General features: G+C 46.7%; 1 protein-coding gene across 1 annotated transcript in view; it reads left to right on the top strand.

Moving 5' to 3' along the window:
* Positions 1-1,933: 1,933 nt before the first annotated feature.
* LOC127001579 (cadherin-related tumor suppressor-like) overlaps positions 1,934-22,050 on the top strand; it is a 74,758-nt gene continuing 54,641 nt past the window's right edge. Inside the window, exons 1-3 of the mRNA XM_050866360.1 lie at positions 1,934-2,351; positions 12,730-12,816; positions 17,339-17,485. Of these exons, the coding sequence (XP_050722317.1) occupies positions 2,046-2,351; positions 12,730-12,816; positions 17,339-17,485 (540 nt within the window). The 5' untranslated portion in view covers positions 1,934-2,045. The remainder of the gene's footprint in view (positions 2,352-12,729; positions 12,817-17,338; positions 17,486-22,050) is intronic.

The raw sequence follows: 22,050 nt of genomic DNA, 5'->3' as shown, positions 1-22,050 counted from the left end.
GAGAGAGAGAGAGAGAGAGAGAGAGAGAGAGAGAGAGAGAGAGAGAGAGAGAGAGAGAGAGAGAGAGAGAGAGAGAGAGAGAGAGAGAGAGAGAGAATGTAAGTTCTTCATCGGGTAATGAACAAAATATTTACCGTTTCTCCGTCTATCTGTTTCTCTCTCACTGCTCACGCGCGCGCGCGCGCGCGCCCGCGTGTGTGTGTGTGTGTGTGTGTGTGTGTGTGTGTGTGTGTGTGTGTGTGTGTGTGTGTGTGAAGAGCTCCCATAAAGAGGCTGGCCGGCCTTTTGGACTCTCCGGTCAGGTGTTATCTCTGGGCACCGGGGTCTAGCAGTCACTCAGGTGCTTGCACGCTGATTTACTGTGGTTGGCTGCCGACACTCCCCTCCGTCCCCCTCCCCCCACTGCAGGCCGTGCCCCCCCCCCCGTCCCCCATCACAGCCTAGCCACTGATGTCATTAACACGGCGGCCAGCCTGTCACCCGACACCACCCCGTCAGTCACCACTAATTCACAGCCGCCTCCACTAGTGCGAGTCACCGCCACCAGCGGCACGAGGGTTGGTGATGGCCCTGTAGTGGTGACTCTGAGTGTGAGGCGATCGGGTTTCATCTTGGGTATCATTTACAGGGGCAGTAGCTCTCTCCTGAAACCTGGGACGGCTGGGTCCCCGAACAGCTGTTCAGTATAGTGAAGAACCATTTGTATCTTGCAGGAGTAGTAGCAGTAGCAATAGTAATGGAGTAGTGGTTGTAATATATATAAAATAAAAAAACAGCAGAACCCAGTAGTCATGCCTGTAAAAAATAATCATTTATTTTTCATTAGCGAACATGACCTTTGAGAGAAAGAAAGAGAGAAAGAGAGAGCTAAGGGGGAGAGCTGTGGTGGACCCGGCCTATGTGGGGCGGAGCTGACAGAAGTCTTCCAGGAACCAGTCGTCTTCCGCCATTAGTGTCGCGGCGTTGACCACCAGAAGGGGGGAGGGGGCGTCATGGTGTGTGTTGCTCTTGTTTTTTTCTCGACAACATCATTATCACTGAGGCTGATGTGCTGTTTCGCCCGGCGTGTGTGCTTTTGCAGCGTGCTTAACACTATTACCGTGACTCAGTTTTCTAATTAGCAGCAACATTATTTTGTTGCTATTAATGTTATCGATGTTAAACACAATGCAATAGGTATAAGTGGAAGAGTACAAATACTATAAGATGCCGAGTTTGTAACCCTGACAGCTAACACACACAGAAGTAGAGATAAAGGGAATAAAGTAGAAGATAAGTTATTAGAATACATGAGGTCTAGCTGACAGAAAACATGAAGCAATAGAAAATAGCCTGAGAAACAAAAAAGGGTCGTATTCAACCTTCCTTCGTGACCCACTTGCAAACCTCTTGACAGTCCAGAGTAGGCTACCTTATGCATTACACAAGGGGGGTCATTGTAAATTTTGATATCGGCACAATTCCAAAGGAGGTTAGTGTACTATTTTGTCTGGTGGATATGTACTGCGCCGCCGTCGCTTATGCCGAGGTAACTTTATCAGGACCACACGTGAGATTAGCGGAGAGTTTGTCGCCAGCGTCACTCCCACTAAGGCCGGTGTGTGGTGTTTTCGTGTGTGTTCCGCGGGGCCACTGATGCCGAGGTATTCTGTTGTTGTTACGAATGTTATTGTTGTTGATGTTGCCACTGATGCTTTTGGTGGTGGTGCTATTGATGATAATGATGCTCGCGTGTGTGTGTGTGTGTGTGTGTGTGTGTGTGTGTGTGTGTGTGTGTGTGTGTGTGTGTGTGTGTGTTTTGTTTGTATGACGTTGTATTTATTTTTTTGTCAACAAGCTTATTAACTGTGCATATTGATAGGTTATATTACCATTTGTTTATTGCAGTGGAATTATGTTTAGTCAAGAATCGAGATTTGTGTTGCATTTTTTTCCACAATCATTGCAATAACGATATAGTTTCATGTGCGCACGTCACCAGGTATCTACGTTACTACAGTAGGCACTGCGGTAACCATACTGACCAGGTGTTCCTCCCACAGGTGATGGTGACGGTGCTGGACAAGAACGACTCTCCGCCCTCCTTCGGCGACTCCCCGCTGCACTACACCGTCTCGGAAGACATGCTGGCGGGGCGCCGCATCGCCATTCTCAAGGCCACTGACCCCGACACCCCCGGCACCCTCACCTACTCCATCGTGGGCGGCGACGACAACAAGTTCACGCTGGACGCCGCCACGGGCCACCTCAGCCTCCAGGACACCCTCGACCGAGAGACCAAGAGCCAATACGACCTGACGGTGCGTGCCGACGACGGCGTGCAGCACACCGACACCACCATCTTCATCGAGGTGAGGCGCCGCTCTGTCTTTCCCTCTCCTTCCCGCAGCCTGGCAGTGCTGCTGTAGCCCCGTGGGTCGTGGGAACACACACTCCTCTCTCTCCCCTTACGCCTTGGCATTACTCCTTCTACTCCTAGTTTCTTTAGAGCACTGTCCTTGACCTTCTAAATATCCCTTTGTTACATGCTCCGTAATTTGAACATCTGAAAGACATAATGGAGTATGCAAACACCTATACTTTTCTCTCTCAGACTTATGTTTAAATCTTTATTTATTTTTACTTATGGTAAAGGAAACAAGTTGAACAAAAAAAAATATATTACGTACTCACTGACTCAATAATTCATTTACTCAGATATTTCTCAATCAGTTGATTAATTCATTCATTTCCGCCCTTGGTTTGCCTTCGTTTGTCGTCCATGTCAAAACAAAAATAAGTATAGAGAAAAAAGTAATTAGTAAGATTTAACAAATACACAAATGATTTATTTAATAACGAGGCTGCGCCGAGCATGCCCACATTTGTGAGTCTTGAGACTCATTGTAAAACAACAAGCAGAACGAGCCTTCCCTCCCCCTCTGACGGCACTGGTCGAGACAGCCACCTGCTGTGTGCATCCTCGCTGGCTCGCTTACCTTGCGCTGCTCCCCGAACAGATCACACAAATCGTGGCCCTTTTATGTCTCTTTAACCTGCGCCTCCCTGCTCGCAGCGTCAGGTCGCTTCATTAAAGCATTATATCTTTACAGTTATTGCCGTACCTATAAAATTAATGAAGAAATTATTCTTATCACTCGCAGAATCTAATTAGAGTACTTCTGCCAGTACCACCTCGACCCTGCCACGTTGAACGGTGCGTGTCAAGTACTTTGTCAGCATCATGTTTACAACGTCACAGATTTATTCCTTGTAGCCTCGACCGAAAGCATTCACGTTAAAACTCTTGCTACTCAAGGAATATGATGCGAGTTCGGTGTGTGTATCGCCTATAGTTCACTGTGTTGTGTGATGGAGCTTTTTCTCACCGTCACCCGTCTAACCTGCCGCTGCTCCCATCACACTCGTCTGAATACTTTTGAGACATATCATGACCGTGGGTACACGTGCTGGGATGTCCACGTCCTCAATGCACGTGGATCATACATTCATTGTGAAGCATAGAAGTTTATTGTGTGCAGAGAGCTATTTATTGTTATTTTGTTACGAATTTTATTAACGAAAAATTAAGGGACATAATCAGTCATTTTCAATTATTATGAGAGCAATATAGAGATAGTTAATAATTATTATCATCTTTGTATTCCAACTAAGGCAGGCAGTTGGTGACTCCCCGTACAAAGCAGCACTGTCTGCCTCAAGGTGTGATGAGAAAGGGAATGTTTAGTTTCAGTGTTTTAAAATCATCTAAGGAGGAGATTGATCAAAGACTAAATGGGAGAATAAAATCCGCAGCACGGTGTCATCATACAGATCATAAGAGATGCCGAAAATGTGAAAGTGGGGAGATACTGGTTAGGTAACTTGAATTAGCATGACGGAATAGACACACTTATCATGGAAGGACACGTCGCCTCCCATCACAATGTCAAATCCTCTAAAGTTCCTTGTATACCTGAATTCTGCAAAGTGCGTCTGCCATGGTCTGCCCCGCCCCTCAACCCCAGCCAGCCGCCCGCCGCGCCCCACACTCGTCTCGCATCACGTGAACTTACAACCTTACAACTTCCTCTCGGTCTTCCCGCGCTCTAGACCTACACTGTAATTTTCGTCTCATTAGTCTGCCATTACTCTTCACAGCACACGTGTCATGTTCTTTACCTTATATATTTAGCTTTATTATACTGTTTCCTCTTACGCTCCTTTCCTGTTGCACGCTCTAAACCGTCATATACTTAATACTTTCATCTTTATTATCTTGTTAACTATTACGTTACGTTCATGTTCTACAATACTTTTATTCATTTATGTTCACAGTATTGTTCCCTCTTAGGTTCCATTGCTGTTCTTATACACGCATTCACTCTTTACACGTGTGATGTCATTTACTTTATTTTTACCTGTGCTATATTGATTTCCCTTCCGTTCCTTTGCTGTTCTTCTACATTCTTTACTCGTGTCATGTACTCTACCTTATACTTTGACCCTTCCTTTATTGTTTTCCCTTACGTTTCTATAATCTTCTACACTCTTTACTCGTGTCATGTACTCTACCTTATACTTTGACCCCTCCTTTATTGTTTTCCCTTACGTTTCTATAATCTTCTACACACTTAACACGCGTAATGTACTCTATCTGCTCTACTCTTTCATCCTAGCCTTCCCGCTTCATATTACGCTCGTGTGTAGATGTTTTAGACGTGTCAAATACTATCTTCCTCTATCAATCTTTATCTTACTGTTTCTCATTATGCTCGTGTGCTAATATTCTACAGTTTTCATTAGGGTTCTATTCTTTGTCATTCTTATTCTCCCCATCCTCTATACACACGAGTCATATGCGCTACCTACTCACATTTTTTGCCTTATCCATAGTTTTTACTTTACACTCGTTGGCTGTTTTGCACCTATCACTTGTTTTATTTATACACTCTAACCACTTCAGTCTTTACCTTATTCACTGTTTCCTCACGCTGTTTATACCTCGGAGTAGTTCCTCCCTCACTTTATATCTGTTTACACTCGCATCCTTCTCCTCCTCCTTCTCTCCTCCGTACACATCAAGACTTTAAACCTTATATTGAGTCTCCATCAGTTAATATCCGCCTGATACTCGTCCTCTGTGCGTCTGTTCCATCTCCTCCTCCCTTCACACACACACACACACACACACACACACACACACACACACATACATACACACATACACACATACCTGAACACCGCCGCCGTACCTCCCGCTGACGGGTGCACCTCGCCAAGCAATCACTGTTAGACGTTAAGTGCTAAGCAATTTTCCAGCAGCTTCTTTACATTTTTACACCTGACGGAGGATTTTTTTTTTCAAACGTGTGAATTTATATTTATTTGCACACACTTGCTCTTTCCCTCGCTCCTTAACGCAAGTCAACACATACACACACACACACACACACACACACACACACACACACACACACACACACACACACACCTTTATTTTTCATCACACGCACTTCACAATTAAGAAAACAGACATTGGTTCTTAAAGTGTTTTCATGAATGGCGTGGAGAGAGAGAGAGAGAGAGAGAGAGAGAGAGAGAGAGAGAGAGAGAGAGAGAGAGAGAGAGAGAGAGAGAGAGAGAGAGAGAGAGAGAGAGAGAGAGAGAGAGAGAGAGAGAGAGAGAGATAATGGTAAAGGTGTTGGGCAGTGGTGCAGGTTAACCACCACCACCACCACCACCACCACAGCCGCCGCCTAGTGTGACGAAGGCGGGTCACGGAGAAGGCTGCGTCCGTCCCATATTTGGTCCATTCCGCCAGGTCGCACGCGTCTCCATCCTTCCCTTCCCGCCTTCCTTCCTTCCCTCCCTCCACGCCTCCATTTGTGTGCTTTCCTCCCTTCAATCTGTGGGCCGGTACCGCTACAACAATTTGCTCATCAGACGAAGGGAGGAAGGGAGGGAGAAAGGAAGGAAGGGTGGAAAATCTGGACATTGATGGAGAGAGAATAAGGGAGGAAGGGAAGGGGGAAAAGATTGAGCAAGGGAGGAAGGGAAGGAGAAAAAGATTGAGCAAGGGAGGAAGGGAGGGAGGCAGAGACTATGGGAGAATAAAGGATCAAGGGAAGGAAAGTGAGGCGAGGAACCTTCTGAGGGAACATAGAAGGAGGGAAAGAGGAGGAGGAAGAGGAGGAGGAGGTCGTTTGTGTGGCGTAATGGGCGGTGAAGGAGAGAAAAGTCGAAGATACGGAAAAGGCGATGGAGGAAATACAAACAGTGGCCCTGGAAATGGTAGTGGAGGTGATGGTGTTGGTAGTGGTGGTGGTGGTGGCGGCGGTGGTGATGACTGTAATGATGACGGTGCTGGTCGTGGTAGTGAGAGAGTTCTGACTATGGCAATGGTCGTGATGGTGGTGAGTGTTATATGGTGATGGTATATTATTAGTTGCGGTGGTGGTGGTGGTGATGGTGGTGGTAGTGGGATGGGTAAGGAAGACGGAGTAAGGTCATGGCTGTGGTGTTGGTTGTTGTGGTGATGTCTGTAATGGTGGTGGCTGTGGTGGTGATGGTAGTTGAATAGGAAGATGAAAAAGAAAGAGGAAAAAAGACGGAAAAGGAAGAAAGGGAGGAAGAGGAAGAAGATGGAAGAATAAAGAGAGAATAAAGAGGAAAAAAAGACGGAAAAGGAAGAAAGGGAGGAAGAGGAAGAAGATGGAAGAATAAAGAGGAAAAAAGACGGAAAAGGAAGAAAGGGAGGAAGAGGAAGAAGATGAAAGAATAAAGAGAGAATAAAGAGGAAAAAAGACGGAAAAGGAAGAAAGGGAGGAAGAGGAAGAAGATGGAAGAATAAAGAGGGAAGACGTTTGTGTCATGTGTGCGTGTCGAGTTATTAAGCGGAATGACGGAGGGGAGGGAACGAAGTGGCTGCGATGCCATGGAATTATGTGAGCAGAGAGTGAAGGAAGGGAGGGAGGAGGCGGGACGGATGGGAGAAAGGAATGGCAAAAACAGAGTATAGAGAAGGAGGAGGAACAGAATCAGGAAGAAGAGAAAGAGGTGGAGAAGCAGAGGGAAACTAAAAATGAGAAAAAGGAAAGAAACTATTAGAAGATTACGAGATGAAGACAGACAAAGAAGTGGAGGCTGCGAGTGAACTAGAAAAAGATATCAGAAAAAAGGGAGGAGGAGGAGGACAAGCAAGAGGGGGATGTAGCGGCAGAGGGTAACTAAAAACTGAGAAAAAGGAAAACAGGCATAAGAAGATTAGGAGATGGAAGACGGTAAAAAGAGTGGAGACTGCGAGTGAATGGGAAAAGGAAGAAGGAAATGGAAGAACAGGAAGAAAAAAAGAAAGAGGAGGAAAAGCAGGAGGGTGAGATATAGCAGCAGAGGGTAACCAAAAATGAGAAAAAAGGAAAACAAGTAGGCCTATAAGAAGATTGTGAGATGAAGACGGTCAAAGAAGTGAAGACTGCGTGTGAATGGGGAAAGGAAGGAGGAAACGGAGGAGGAGCAAAGAAAGAGGAAATAAAAACCACAACATGAGAAGATAACGAGATGAATACAGTCGGAGATACGGAGGCTGTGGATGAATGAGAGAAGAAGGAAGGAGGAGGACGAGGATCACAAGGTAAGTAATAACGAGGAAACGAAGATCACTATACGAGAAGATAACGAGATTAATACAGTCACACATACGGAGGCTGTGGGTGAATGAGAGATGAAGGAAGGAGGAGGAGAAGGAGAAGACGACACAGAGTAACTAAGAATGAGGAAGCGAAAACCAGTATACGAGAAGAGAAGAAGATGGAAGAATGAATGAATGGAAGACAATGGGAAGCCTCACGGTGTTACAGAAGCCAGGAATGAGGAAGGCGATAAGAAAACCGGGAATAAGGGAGATGGAGGGAGAAGAGGAGGAGGAGGAGGTCAGAGGAGAGTAGGGAGGATGCGGGAGGTGGACAGGTGGAGGGAGGTGAGGTGGCGTGTAGGTGCAAGGGGGGGAGAGGGAGAGAGAGAGAGAGAGAGAGAGAGAGAGAGAGAGAGAGAGAGAGAGAGAGAGAGAGAGAGAGAGAGAGAGAGAGAGAGAGAGAGAGAGAGAGAGAGAGAGAGAGAGAGAGAGAGATGATTGGGTATTTAAAGACCAAAAAAAGATGTAGGAGGAGTTGAGTTGGGGAAGAATGCGAAGGAGAAAGAGAAAGAGGAGGAAAATATTTTGAAGTAAGTAAGAAGGAAAAATAAATGGTGTAGGAGGAGAAGAAAGAATGTCGCGGGTTGGTCGAGTGTGATATGAACCAATGTTGTGTTGGATCGGCTATCGCGGCCACCCGAACACTCTTTTTATGTCAACCTCTTGGACTGTACCCACTCGCAAAAAGTATAAAAAAAAAGAAGAAAAAAAAAAAACTGACACACACGGAAAAACACGCACATGAAAGCAGGGGTAATATCACACACACACACACACACACACACACACACACACACACGCACTAACAGACAAAGAGAAAGAGAAACAGACAGGAATGCGATGTGGGAGAGGAGGAAGACAGGAACCAGACATTCGACATTGTTCTGTGTGTGTGTGTGTGTGTGTGTGTGTGTGTGTGTGTGTGTGTGTGTTGGGGAGAAGTTAGGGGCAAAAACCTGAAAAAAAGGACATACTTGAAGATGAAAGGACAGAGAGAGAGAGAGAGAGAGAGAGAGAGAGAGAGAGAGAGAGAGAGAGAGAGAGAGAGAGAGAGAGAGAGAGAGAGAGAGAAAAGCAAAAGACGGAGAAAGAGAAAGAGAAAAAGACAGACGGACGGACAAAAAGAAATAGAAACAGAGAAAACGAGAGAAAGAAAAAGAGAAAGAAAATGAGTAAGGGAGGCAGGGTAGGTAGTTAGGGAGGAGGAGGAGGAGGAGGTGGAGGGGGAGGGAGAGGTAGGGGGGGCGGGGGTTGCGAGCCAGTAATAATCATAATCTGTGAGTGTTTGTGTTAGCTGGAGGGCTGTGGGTTCCCTCCTGGTCGGCCCCGTGTCCCGTGTGTCCTGGGGCACTGAAGGACATGGGTTGCACAAGACACGACGCTCGTAGAACACGCTTTGGACACGGCAGGACATGAGCTGAACACGGGCAGGTCAAGGCGATGAATTATGGTCGCACACTTAAAGACACGCTTAAAAATTTACGCGATTGGGATGGAACACGACGATGAATGGAGGCGGATGGAAGGGCAGGAGCGGTATACTGATGGGAGACAGTCGGTTATAGGCAGGACACGGTGGAACAAGGACAGAACGACAGGCAGGAGCGTTATACTGAGGGGAGACAGTCTGATATAGGCAAGACACGGTGAAACAGGAACAGAATAAGGTAACTCGGGCATGGGATATGTTATGGGCACGGATAGGACATAGTGGGATAAAGTAGGAAGCTTGTGTGGTATGGGAGCAGTTGGAAAAAGGCAGGACACGGCGAACCAGGGACAGAATACGGTAAGCCATGCATGGGATACGTTGGGGGCATGGCTAGGGCATAGTGGGATAATGTAGGAGGGTCGTTTGGATTGGGAACAGTAGGACATTTGCAGAACACGGTAGGGTTGCATGAGATACGATGGGATAGCATAGGACATGGTAGGATGATGTATGAGGATAGATAGATATTGGACACGCTGGACCATGGACAAAACACTGAGACATGCGTATGATTCAGTCGACATGTAGAGGAGATGGCAAAGTAGAGACGGCGTTTCGGATAGAATCTTCGTGTTTTAAGCAGCGTCTTTGGAATCTGCAGTGACTGAGGGTAGAGGCAGTTACACGATAAAGTACCTTGAAATTGGCTCCGATAGACGAGTGTTCTTCCCAAAAGGCAGCAACTGACGATAGGAATAGAAAGCAACAGTCGATAATGCGGGGTTGGCGTGGAGCAAATCGTCAACTAGTCATGGCGCGTTGTTATTGGCGATTATTATTACTGATTGCACGAGTTTAAGGCATCGCCCCGGCTGTCATTATTGCCGCCTAGAGCATCATTAGAACACTATCCGCCTGACTTACGTGGCATTATTATTGAGTGGAGGTGAGCATCATGGATTAGGGAGCAGATAAAGGTTGAAGATATTCTAATGGCGATTAAAATAAGAGATGGACCTGGGCGGCTTATATTATGCTTAGTACTGATAACAGACCGATAACGAATGGCAGCCCAGGAATTGTAGAGGTCAGCACAGACAGAAAACCAGGTGGAGGGATGAAATTAGACTGCATACATAAGTAGGATAGAGTACCCTAACGTCAGATAGAGAGAGGTGGAGCCCGCTCGGGAAGGTTTGTCGTACAATGGACTGTAAAAAGTAGTAGTGGATAAAGATGATGATGATGATGAGTAAATGCTAGTATTGATTTGCGAAGCGTTCCCGTTAGCTAAGGTCATTGCTACCCAGAGTATCGGGACAATATAGTTTTTGCTTAACGAAAAGACGAGTTTGGCTGAAGAGAGAGCTTGTGGACATCCAAATCGTACCGAGTAGGGGGCGCCGCGGCAGGTTAAGGTGCCGTTGAGGTGATGGATGCAATGCTTAGGAACATTTAGAGGATGAAGACACGGCCCTTAAGCTTTAGGCCTGTGTGGAATAAATAAAAAAAATACTGTTTCATCATATGTGTGGCGAGGAAGACAGTGCGAGACTTAGGTGACACGAAGATTGGGAGCTAGGCTTCGAAGTCTATCAAATCAAATACGACACACTGAGGACATTTTAAGCGTGCATGATGACATAAAACATGCGTAGTTATCTGAAATACTATAAAAGGATGATGAAAAAATAAACAGAAGGAACAGTGCGAAAATAAATATACACGGGGATCATTTTAGATAGTAGCGAACAACACGGAACCTGGTACTAAACACGTAGAGGAATGCACGTGCTGAGCCATAAAACAAATTGATAACTCCAGGAACAAATGGAGACTCGGACCAGGCCCTTAGCGAATATTTCAGCAACAAACAACTAACACGAGACAAGACACTAAACACGGAGAGGACGAGTAGAAGTGTTGAGCGGCAATACAGACTCTTAACCCGGGACAGACGGAGACGGGGACCACGCAATTATGTACCGAGGGACTGATTACTACGATCAGGCTACGGAAATGTCAACGTGCTAGGGAGGCTTAAGGAGGAGGAGGAGGAGGAGGAGGAGGTGATGGTGGTGGTGAAGGAGAAGGAGGAAGAGGAGGAGGAACCATCGAATAGGGGCATAAGAAAAAGGGGCGACAAAGCTCCATAGAGACAAAAACTAAACGAATGATCTTGGCGTGAGTTTGTACAGATATTAAATTACAGGTTCTCGGTCGCTTCCCTTCCCCCCACACAGTCCCCCCCCTCCCACCCCCCGTCTCCCTCTCTCCCTCCCTCCCTCCCTTACACACACACACACACACACACACACACACACACACACACACACACACACACACACACACACACACAAACACAAACACACAGGAAGGGGCGGGGCAGGCTGAGTGGGTGGCGCCCGTCCCAAGGCTTGTCTGTGATGTGTCGCGGGAGATTGATCAAGTCATTAGTGATGTATGCAGATCACGGGATTACTGTCCTTCCCGCTGATTACACCCATCGCCGCCTGATTTAGGGCCACCTGGCTTGGAAGAGGCCTCGGGTCGTAGTGTAGGGGGACCTGGCGACGGGGAATATAAGGAAATAGGAGAAATTTGAGGTGGGTGGACACATGTACTGGAGGGAAGGGTGAGGATGCTCGGAGTTCAGGATATAGTGACATGCCTTGGTCGAGGTGTCGGGGATGATGTGTTGGGTAAACTAGACAACAGTGAACATAGATAGACGGAGGAGTATGACGTGGATGGACATGTAGGGGTGAGTAGTAAGTCTTGGAGTGTAGGGTGAGGAGTAAAGGAAAGATCATCAAGCCAAAGACGAGAAAATAAGGGACAAAGGTAACAGGGAATCACATTATAAGACACAAAGAGAGGAGGGGATAGATGGATAATAGAGGAGTGCGAAGAAAGACTGAAAGAATGCTAGTGGAGTAGACGTAGAGAAACAGGAGGAGGAGGAGGAGGCGAAGGGAAGGAAAGGGAAAGGAATGTTAGCGTAAGAGTTATGGCATCTCCCCCATTATTTAAGCGAATGAGCGAAGAAGAAAAACAAATAAGCGCCCGGAAGATGAATAATGAGTTTGGTTGGAAAACAGATAATGGGACGAGGAAGGGGAGGAGGATCAAAAGAGAGAGAATCTAAACACATCATGACTTTTTTTTCCTTTTCCTTTTCTCTTATGTACAACACCTTTCCTCTGATGCCCATTATTTATGTTGGAGGAGCGGGAAAAGAAAAGTAAAAGAAACTGAAGTCTTATATACCTAACATTTACGTACATACTCGTAACTCCTTTTTTAACTTTGATTTTTTTCTACGATTTCGTGTAATTGTTAACGAAAAAGAAAAGAAAAGTAAAAGAACCTGAACTCTGATATACCTAACATTTACGTACATACTCGTAACTCCTTCTTTAACTTTTATTCTTTTACGATTTCGTGTAATTATTAAGTATGTATTTATTTTCCGATTCAGTAGTTTTAAAAGTGTGCATTGTAATTCCATGATATTGTACTCAACATTCAGCCGGGAAGAGTTGAGCAATTTAACAATGATTCATTACTCCTTTGTTTATATGTGGGATCCTTATGACTAATACCTGTTGACTCTCTCCTGCAGGTGACGGACACCAACGACAACCCGCCGGTGTTCCACGAGCCCGCCTACTCTTTCGACATCCCCGAGGACGCCGACAGGGGCTCCCAGGTGAGTGTTGGGAGGTGTTTTAGGATTATTTTTTAAGTAACTTGTAACCTATTAGTGTGTGTGTGTGTGTGTGTGTGTGTGTGTGTGTGTGTGTGTGTGTGTGTGTGTGTGTGTGTGTGTGTTGTAGACCTCAATACCTAAACAATAAATTCTTAAGTGTAATACATATTTTTGGAAATACATATTTTTGGATGAAATTACTTTTATCCATTTATCCGGCAGGGGTACACAGGTTGGTTCGGAAGGGAAGAGGGGCGGATTGTGGGGGGGTGGGGGGTGGAGATGTTCATTGTAGAGGAGCGGGGCTTTTAAACTGTGTGTAAGTTGAAAGCAGAAATCTAGAATTGTTTCCTATGGGAGGTTCAAAGGAAAAGGCTCAGAATCTCTGGTTTGCTACTTCAAAGGCTTGTGAGGCAGAGTACCATAATATTAATTAAGATAATTCAGATAAATCCTTATGAAAATGTTCAAAGAAAACGTAGGTGACCTTTTTTTATGTCTTGCAGTTGGTTTCGAAAGAACTAAACACCGTTCTTTTCCTGGTTATTGCGTACAAACTTTTTTTTTCTGAACATCTTTTCTTACTTCTATGCGTGTCGGTGTACACAATCATTTCATTAATTTTTATTTGCACCAACTACGAAGCCAATCGAAACACGTGCTGACCAAGATAAGTATGAATCAAATCTCACTGGAAACCTGATTTCGTTCACCTTTACATCAGCGTGGTGAGAGGACGGGGGATTGAAAATGGAATTGCCAGGTTTTTTTTCTAATATGGCTTCATTTTCCAAGAAATATAAAAAAAGGTGATCAATGTGTTCTTATTTAACGCATTTTCATTTGGTGTTATTTTAATCATTTGACTGAAATATTACGGGACTCCGCCTCGCCTTTTCTTAAGCAAAGGAAAATTATTGTTTATTCGTTCGCTTCAGACAGAGGAGCCGATAACAGTGGTGCCCTCTCCCTTAATTCATCTTGGAAGTCCCTCAGCGGTGCGTGCAGGCAGGTGCGCTATGACTGGCGGGGGTCAAGCGAGGTCAAAGTTCATGAGCTTAAATCCCGCGCCGCAGCTCAGGTTGGAGTGGTGGTGGTGGGGTGTCTGGGGGGGCAGGTGAAGGGGGGCTGTGGAGAGGGTGTCGGATGGGGGGTGCTGGGGGAGCTGTCGGGTGAGGTGGGTGCGTGCCAGGGGCTAGTCACTCTTCATCCTTCCTCCGTCTCTTGCGTCTGCTATTTTTTTTCTCGCTTTTTCTGTTCATTCTTATTTTTCTGCATTTCTCTTTTTCCTGTTTTTATTCCTTTACCTACTCTTTAGCCTTCCCTTCTCCATCATTCTTCTTTTCATATTTTGTGTTTCTGTTTTTCTTCATCTCTTTTTCTTTCCCGTATATTTTTCATTTTCTTCATTCACTTTTTATTTGTCTTTTCATGTATACCGTATGTTCCTATATTATTCCAGTTTCTGCTTTTCCTTTTATCTCGTTTTCTTTTTTCTTTATTCTCCCATTATCCTTGCGTCTTCTCTTCATTTCTTGCTCCTCATTCTTCTCCTTCATTTCATTTCCATTTATTTCTTCTCCTTACCTAACGGACGCTCCTACTTCTCTGTATCATTCTGTGTCTTTCGTCTGCCTTATCTTTTCTTATACCGTCATCTTCCATTTTATTTTCCTCGGCGTTTTCTTTCTTTTCCCTTACCACCTATACGTCTGGCAAATTTCATCTCACTTTTTCATTTCCCGACTTTCCTCTTATTAGTCTTCCTATTCTGTCAGTCATTCCTTCGTCTTATCTTTTTTCTTTTTTTCTTTTTTTGCCTTTTGTAACCCCTTCCTTGTCTTTCTTTTAACCTTTTTCCTTTTTACTCGCCTCTTTTCATTACGCTCTCTAAACGTGTTCCTCTCTGTCGGAGGCTTTGATTTACTCACAGTTGGCTCGCTCTTTGTGTTAAGCTGGTCTTCATTTCGCCACGGCCTCCTACTCTTCCTTATTTCTTATCTATCTTGCAAATATCAGTGCTTTCTTTTTTGTTTCTTTCGCTTAAATATATAGTGACTTTAATGCCGTTTCTCCTCATGACCTCTGTTTTGTTTCAGTACCTTCGTTTCATTTTATATTCTTCGGCTTTTCTCTTCTTTTTCCTTGATTCCTTTGCGTTTATTTGCTAATGGTTATCTTTTACTGCCGCCTACTCCTTTGTCTCTCAGCTACACCTCGCCACTACCTGCTATTCTCGCGGCATTCCTCGCATCGCTACACACATTATCGCGATGTAAGCGGGAATCTCACTTATACCAAATCGCATCTTAAAAACTGCTCAAAGAATGTTACCGGAGAAAAGAGAAAAAACAATGAAATAGGCACCTCATCCCCCTACTACATCATTCAAGATTAGAAATTCACTCATTCCACACAACCACACACCTGTCTAGTTTTTACCGGGCCTTGGGCAAGCACAGGTATCCAGTTTCAAGGCTCAGCTGATTTTTTTTTTCTCTTCTGGTCGGGGAAAAGAAAGAGTGGAGGCGAGGTTCCTACTTTTTTGTGTGCTCTTTATCGTAGAGGCTCAAGTTCTGGGTCCTCTTCTTCCCTTCCCCTCCTCCCGTATTTAGTCGTCGGTGCTCTCGTGATGATCTTCCATAGAGGCGACACGCGTTTGTTAGTTGCGGGGCGATATTTGTGTGGTCATTGATCTTACGAAGTTGTCTAGCTTAAAATGTCTGGTGTCTAGCATGAGAGAGAGAGAGAGAGAGAGAGAGAGAGAGAGAGAGAGAGAGAGAGAGAGAGAGAGAGAGAGAGAGAGAGAGAGAGAGAGAGAGATTATTTGCGTGTGTGTGTGTGTGTGTGTGTGTGTGTGTGTGTTACGGAGTTCATAGTTCTGCATTGTGTATCCTCCCCAAACTTTTGGTTCGCCTTACATATCTCCATGGTTTTATATTCATTTGTCTGTTGACAGTAGTTTGTTTAGTTTGGAAGTGGGGAACAGGAAAATAATGTACAACAGAACTGAAGAGAGTAAAAAAATAAAGGATGCGTTACAAAAGAGAGAGAGAGAGAGAGAGAGAGAGAGAGAGAGAGAGAGAGAGAGAGAGAGAGAGAGAGAGAGAGAGAGAGAGAGAGAGAGAGAGAGAGAGAGAGAGAGAGAGAGAGAGAGAGAGAGAGAGAGATTAGGGGATGGGGTTGTAGTGGGCGGGGCAGAGGAAGAGACGTCCACTATGCATGAGCTTCTGGATATGGCGAGACTCAATCAGTGTGTTTCGCCCGTCACCGTCGTGGATGGCGCTGAGCGTGGGGGAGGCAGTGTTACATCCCTCACATCACATGTCCCCACTGAAGGAATGAGGGCACAGACTCCTACCCTCTAAACGCTCCAGCAAAACCATGCCTGACCGTATTTCTGTTCTTGATCACAACTCCGGAGTGACGCTGCCTCCCCTAGGGCTGGCTGCTCGGCCGGTGACGGCGTGGGCAGGACGTGGAGCCTCATAAGTTCATTATCGTAAATACTGCACGAGAATCGTCGAGGGAGAGAGGAAGAGGCGGCGGGCAGCGTGGGCGTGGCTGACACCGGAGCCTCGGCTGGGCCACGCCAGTCCCGGGTTAATGCAGCGCCCGCATCTGACGGATCCATCTGTGGCGACGGCGGCCACGGCGCCTCGAGCCGTTTGTTATCTTCCCTGAACACTGCATCCTCATTATGCCCTCCGCTGCCGCAGGGTTGATTCAATTTTTGTGGCCACTTTGAGATGAAATTCTGCTTCTACCAAAAGTTGAAGGGCTAGGTGACTGCCACCACCTGTAGGAGCCGCTTCTCCTCACTGCAGGTCGTGGGTGCTATGTAGCCTTCCGCGGGCCACGTCTGAGGCTGGAGCAGCAAGACAATCTTTAACGTCATTTGAAGCATTTCAGGGCTTCGTGTGTGTTGGCACGAACGCTAAGAGAAGGCTGGAGACCACGTCCCAGACACCTACAAGGAATTGCTCCAATGGAAACTAGTGTTTTGTCCATTGCTGTGTGTGTGTGTGTGTGTGTGTGTGTGTGTGTGTTTGTGCATGCGTGCTCGAACTCATGTACTTATTTATTTAATGATTGTGTAGGATCATGTAAGCAAATGCCTAATGGTATATTTGCAATGCAAATTATTGAAAATTATCGCAGAACAATGTATGAAAGATTAGCCTCTGTCAACAGAGAGGCTGGCGTGTGGCGGCCGCGCTGCACGCTGCTCTATGTCAACGATAAACACAAAACAGGATTTAGAGAGTCGGCAACACTTCATTTCCTGAGAGCGATGCTTATGATGAGGCGACGGCGGAGCGCTGAGATTTGCCGCTGTTTGCCAACCAGCGGAAGGAAACATTAGGCGAGCAACACGAATAAGTGGACTGGTCGTGTCAGTAGGGCTCCTGGATGAAACGGAACTTTTTCTAATGGGGAACATCTCGTTATTCTCATGATATTTTTTGTGTTGCTGTTTATTGCACCGCAGTAACTAACCCCCTTCTTCTCTCTGCTACAGGTGGGCAAGGTGTCGGCGTGGGATGCTGACGAAGGGACCAACGGGCAGGTGTCCTACACGGTCATCTCGGACTGGGGCAACGATGTCTTCTCCCTCAACCCACAGACCGGCGTCTTCACCCTCACCTCCAGGCTGGACTACGAGCAGGTAAGGACACCAAGTGGTCCTCTTCTTCGTTTATTTATTTATTTTACTCCTTCTCCATTTTCTACTTTTACTTCTCCTTCCCCTTCTCTTTCGCCTGCACTTCTATCCGTCACTGAAACAACCTTTCTACCGAGGAAGTTTGTACAAAAACGGTCCATTCCTTTATAAAATTGCATTCCCCGTTATTTCCTTAGATATGAATCAATTTAACGTTCCTGTGTCACAAGCGTTTTAATCTGATCCACAGGCCACTTAAGGACCTCGTGAATAGATTGAGTTACTATGGAAGGCACCCATAAGACTTTGTGTGGTCGTCCATGTTTCTATGTTTTCTCAGTTATCCGTTTCCTAACCACTCAAGATAAGCTCACTTGTGTATGGTGCATTGAAATCTCCTTTGGATAGCTATATAACAGTTCGTTGAAATCACCACCACCTCCACGACGACCACAACCTTCCACCTTCCCCTCCACCACCACCACCACAACCCGAACTATCACCACCACCACCATACCCACCTCCACACCATCACCACCATCACTTCATTTTTTACATTAATTATAGTTACCAGTACCACAATTATCAGCACAATCCCCTCACCACCACCACCACCACCACTATGACCACAAACACTATTACTACCACCATTCCACTTACCACTATCTCCGTAACTACTATCCCCGTCTCCACTATCCTTACCACCACCACCGCCGCCACTGACCCTTGCAACCACAATCTCTCTCTCTCTCTCTCTCTCTCTCTCTCTCTCTCTCTCTCTCTCTCTCTCTCTCTCTCTCTCTCTCTCTCTCTCTCTCTCTCTCTCTCTCCTCCTCCTTCTCTCCCATCCTTTTCTTCCCTCCACTCCCCCGCCAGTAATTGATACCACTGTCACATGCAAAACTTTTATGTAATATTTGGGAGGTCAGTCCCCTCCCATCTCTCCAACCCGTGCTCCTCCCCCTCCCCCCTCCTCCCTCCGCATCCCTGGAGAGAGAGAGAGAGAGAGAGAGAGAGAGAGAGAGAGAGAGAGAGAAGATGGGAAGAAGAAAAGGGGAACTTCGGAATTTTATCACGCGTATTTATTTTTTTGTTTATTGTTTTTGTTTCAAGTGTTGCTGATCGTTTCTGGTTCCATTAACTATCCACGGATTATTAGTATTCTTTTTTTTATGTCTTTTTGATATATAACGATTTCATTTTTTTTTTTCACTTTTTTCTCAAGGTTATCGGAAATGCTTCAAATATTTTTTTCGTTCACTCGCTTACTTCTGATGATATCGTTAATCCTCCGTTTTAATAACTCATTGTGTGTGTGTGTGTGTGTGTGTGTGTGTGTGTGTGTGTGTGTGTGTGTGTGTGTATTCTTCCCTGCTACTACTACCACTCCTCTTCCTCCTCCTCCTCCCCATCCTCCTCCTCCTTCCTCCTCCTCCTTCTGCTACTACTACGACCACTACTACTACTGCTACTACGACCACTACTACTACTACTACTACTACTGCTACTACTACTTATACATATACTAATACTAATGTCACTTTTGTACAAGGAGAACAAAAGAAAAGACAGACCCACTGATAGAAACATTCACGTGGTAGGCGTTGCGTGGGTTGACGTGTCGAATGATACTGATGGTGATGGTGGTGGTGGTGACTCAGATATGGTGTCAGGAAAGATGAGTGTGGAGTGTGGTGTTAAAGGTTGGGTTATGTCATAGTGTAGGGGGTGAGAATGGTGATGGTGTAGACAGTGTAAGGGTGAGAATGGTGATGGTAGTGTATTGGTATGATGATGGTTGTAAATCTTGAGTATGGTGATGGGAATGGAGGGACGGTTTGGTAATGGTAATGGAGAGGCGGTTATGGTGATGGTAGTGTAGGGGAGGGTAAGGTGATGGTACTGTAGAGCAGTGTTTCTTAAGTGGGTCCCCGGACTTCCCCAGGGGTGGAGGAATTGTAAAGCAGGGGATAATTTTAATATCGATTTCAGTCAAATTTTCGGCAAAAAAACATAAATTTCCTATTTTTTGCACAAAATCAAAAACTTTTTTTACTTTACAGTCACATTGGGATGGAATGATTTAAATAAATTAAATAATAAAATTATAATAATAAAGGGTCCATGATGATTTATTAAAATCCGCTGCACAAAAGCACAAAAAAGTTGCTGTAGAGGAAGCTATGGTGATGGTAGTGTAAGTTGCTTAGGGGCGGATATGGTGATCGTAGTGGTTATTTACGGACTGGTATGGTGGTGTAGGGGCGAGAGGTCGGTCAGGAATGAGGGGGGAGTGGGGGGTGGCAGGACGGGAGACTGTTTGAAAGAGGAGGGGGGGAAGGGAGTGGCATACCGGAGGGGGCTGTGGTCTGGTCGGGGGCTGAGGTTGAGGGTCGAGGGGTCGGGGGTCGAGAAGTTAGGCGGGGGGAGGGGGGGAGGGGGTAGCTATGGAGGGCCTTGTAGCCTCTTGTTCCCTTGATCTAAATTAGCCAACATCACTCAGACCCGCGTCTCTCCCCCTTACAATTACTCAGTGGGCGTACTGGAGCCCGGCAACCCGCGAGCCCACCGCCGCGTCCAGGGAGGGAAGGCGGCCCCGGTTGGCTTCATGCCGCCTGTCGCGCCCCAGCCCATTACCGAGGCACGTCCTGGCCCTCTCGAAGGTTGTGGAGGCCCCTCAGGCGCCCTCTACGCGTATACTGACTGATGTATTGCGCATCTACTAACGGCGAGAGAGAGAGAGAGAGAGAGAGAGAGAGAGAGAGAGAGAGAGAGAGAGAGAGAGAGAGAGAGAGAGAGAGAGAGAGAGAGAGAGAGAGAAGGAGAGGAATTTGATCTGTTTATTTTAACATTCATCAGGGCTTTATCTTTCATCTTGAATGGTAAGTGCTTCAGTTTTTACCGCCGTTTTTATTTTCACGTGATTTCTCCTTGTACGGCGCTTCTACAGGCCCTTGATGTACTCCCTCCTCGCATCTGTTCCTTCCTCCTCGTTACCTGCCTCCCTCCCTCCTGACGCCTCTCCTCGAGCCACATCACTCACACAGTCACTCGTAAGCAACCGCCGCGTCCTCTTCCTTCTCGGGCCAGCGTGGGTGAGCCTCGGGTCGCCCCCTGTCAGCGCCGGCCCTCCTCAGCCTGGCTCCTCAGCGCGCGTACTACCTGCCATGTGGCTGAGGATAGAGGCTCAGGGGCTCCAGGTATACGATTGTCGCCGCCGAGATTAGACTGTATTCGCTAAATCTAAGCGAGTAAGCGTCACGAAGAACTGAAAACGTTGGCATGAGTCGTTACGAAGAGATGGATGATGATAATGACGATGAGGAGGACGATGGTGTGTGTGTGTGTGTGTGTGTGTGTGTGTGTGTGTCTCACTGGACACCGTCACCGCCCTGAGTGGCTTCGGTGAGGCGCGGTAACGACGATTTCTTTCGGCTGAATAAACATGTGGAGCCTCAGGATGGCTCATTATAGCATGTAATTTGGCACTTTCACTTGTTAATGGTACGCTGTCATGAAGGATTATGTGCCCTCTCGAGGGGTGGGTGGCGGAGGCTTGCCCTAAGAAGAGGCTCTCGACTCATTATGAGGCCGCTACCGCCTCGCCAGGACCCGCCGACGTGATATATTACCTCAGCGCAACTGTAATCTAAATTATCTTCAGTATCTTTGGGCCTTGGCAGCGGCCGGAAGGCTCAGCGAAGCCAAGGCACCCCTGAGTAGCCCGAGCCCAGCTGTGTGCTGGGACCCAGGGGAGGGCTGGGTGAACCCGGCTGCCCAGTAGCGCGTCACTCCATCAACATGGTAGCGGCGGTCCTCACGAAATAGGTCTCGAGTAGCCTTTGTTTATACTGTTTCTCTCAGATGCCACCAGGACGGCCAGACCCACAACAGGCGCGCCGGGAAAGACACAGCACATCAGCCTCTCCGCTCCCTTTAATTAAGAGTTGTTATGGTGCGGCGGCCGGGCAGTGGGGTCCGCCCCGGGTGTCGACGATGACGCAACAGGTTGAAGATGAGGCCAGGGTTACCACTCACGGGCAGCCTCACCCTCGCCACTACAAAGACTCTCACATTATTCATAACCAAAAGTCGAGTGCGTCTGGGTGTGGGGGACAAGACTCTCCCCCCACCGAACGTAAACACAGACCCGCAATTATTTTTTCTATTGGAAATAAGAGTTTTCTCAGGGCTGAAGGTTGGCTCCTGGCGAGGCTTGGCAAGAGTGCGGCAGGTTAGGGGCCTCGCGCAGGTAACCCCCAGCACCTATGCCCTACCTGGATGGCGCAAGCCTCCCCGCCAACCCTTCCTCAGCTGTGCCTCGGCCTGCTGTGATCCTGAGGGTGGAGAGCTCGACTGAGGAAGTGCGACCGCCGAGTAGTCGTGTAACAGATGATTGGAAATGTGACCGCAGTTATTCTTGTGTTACCCGTCGTGAGAGTATGGCTTTGATGTGAAGGGGGGGGGGGGGGGGCCCACCCACTCACAACACACCTCGCCGCACATCAGCATACCCCACCACTCACACAAGGCACCCAGCTATACCTTACCTAGCTTACCTATTTCAA

This window comes from Eriocheir sinensis, chromosome 21, assembly GCF_024679095.1.
Source record: "Eriocheir sinensis breed Jianghai 21 chromosome 21, ASM2467909v1, whole genome shotgun sequence".
In the NCBI taxonomy this organism is placed as follows: Eukaryota; Metazoa; Arthropoda; class Malacostraca; order Decapoda; family Varunidae; genus Eriocheir; species Eriocheir sinensis.
This window is presented reverse-complemented; position numbering and strand designations above follow the sequence as displayed.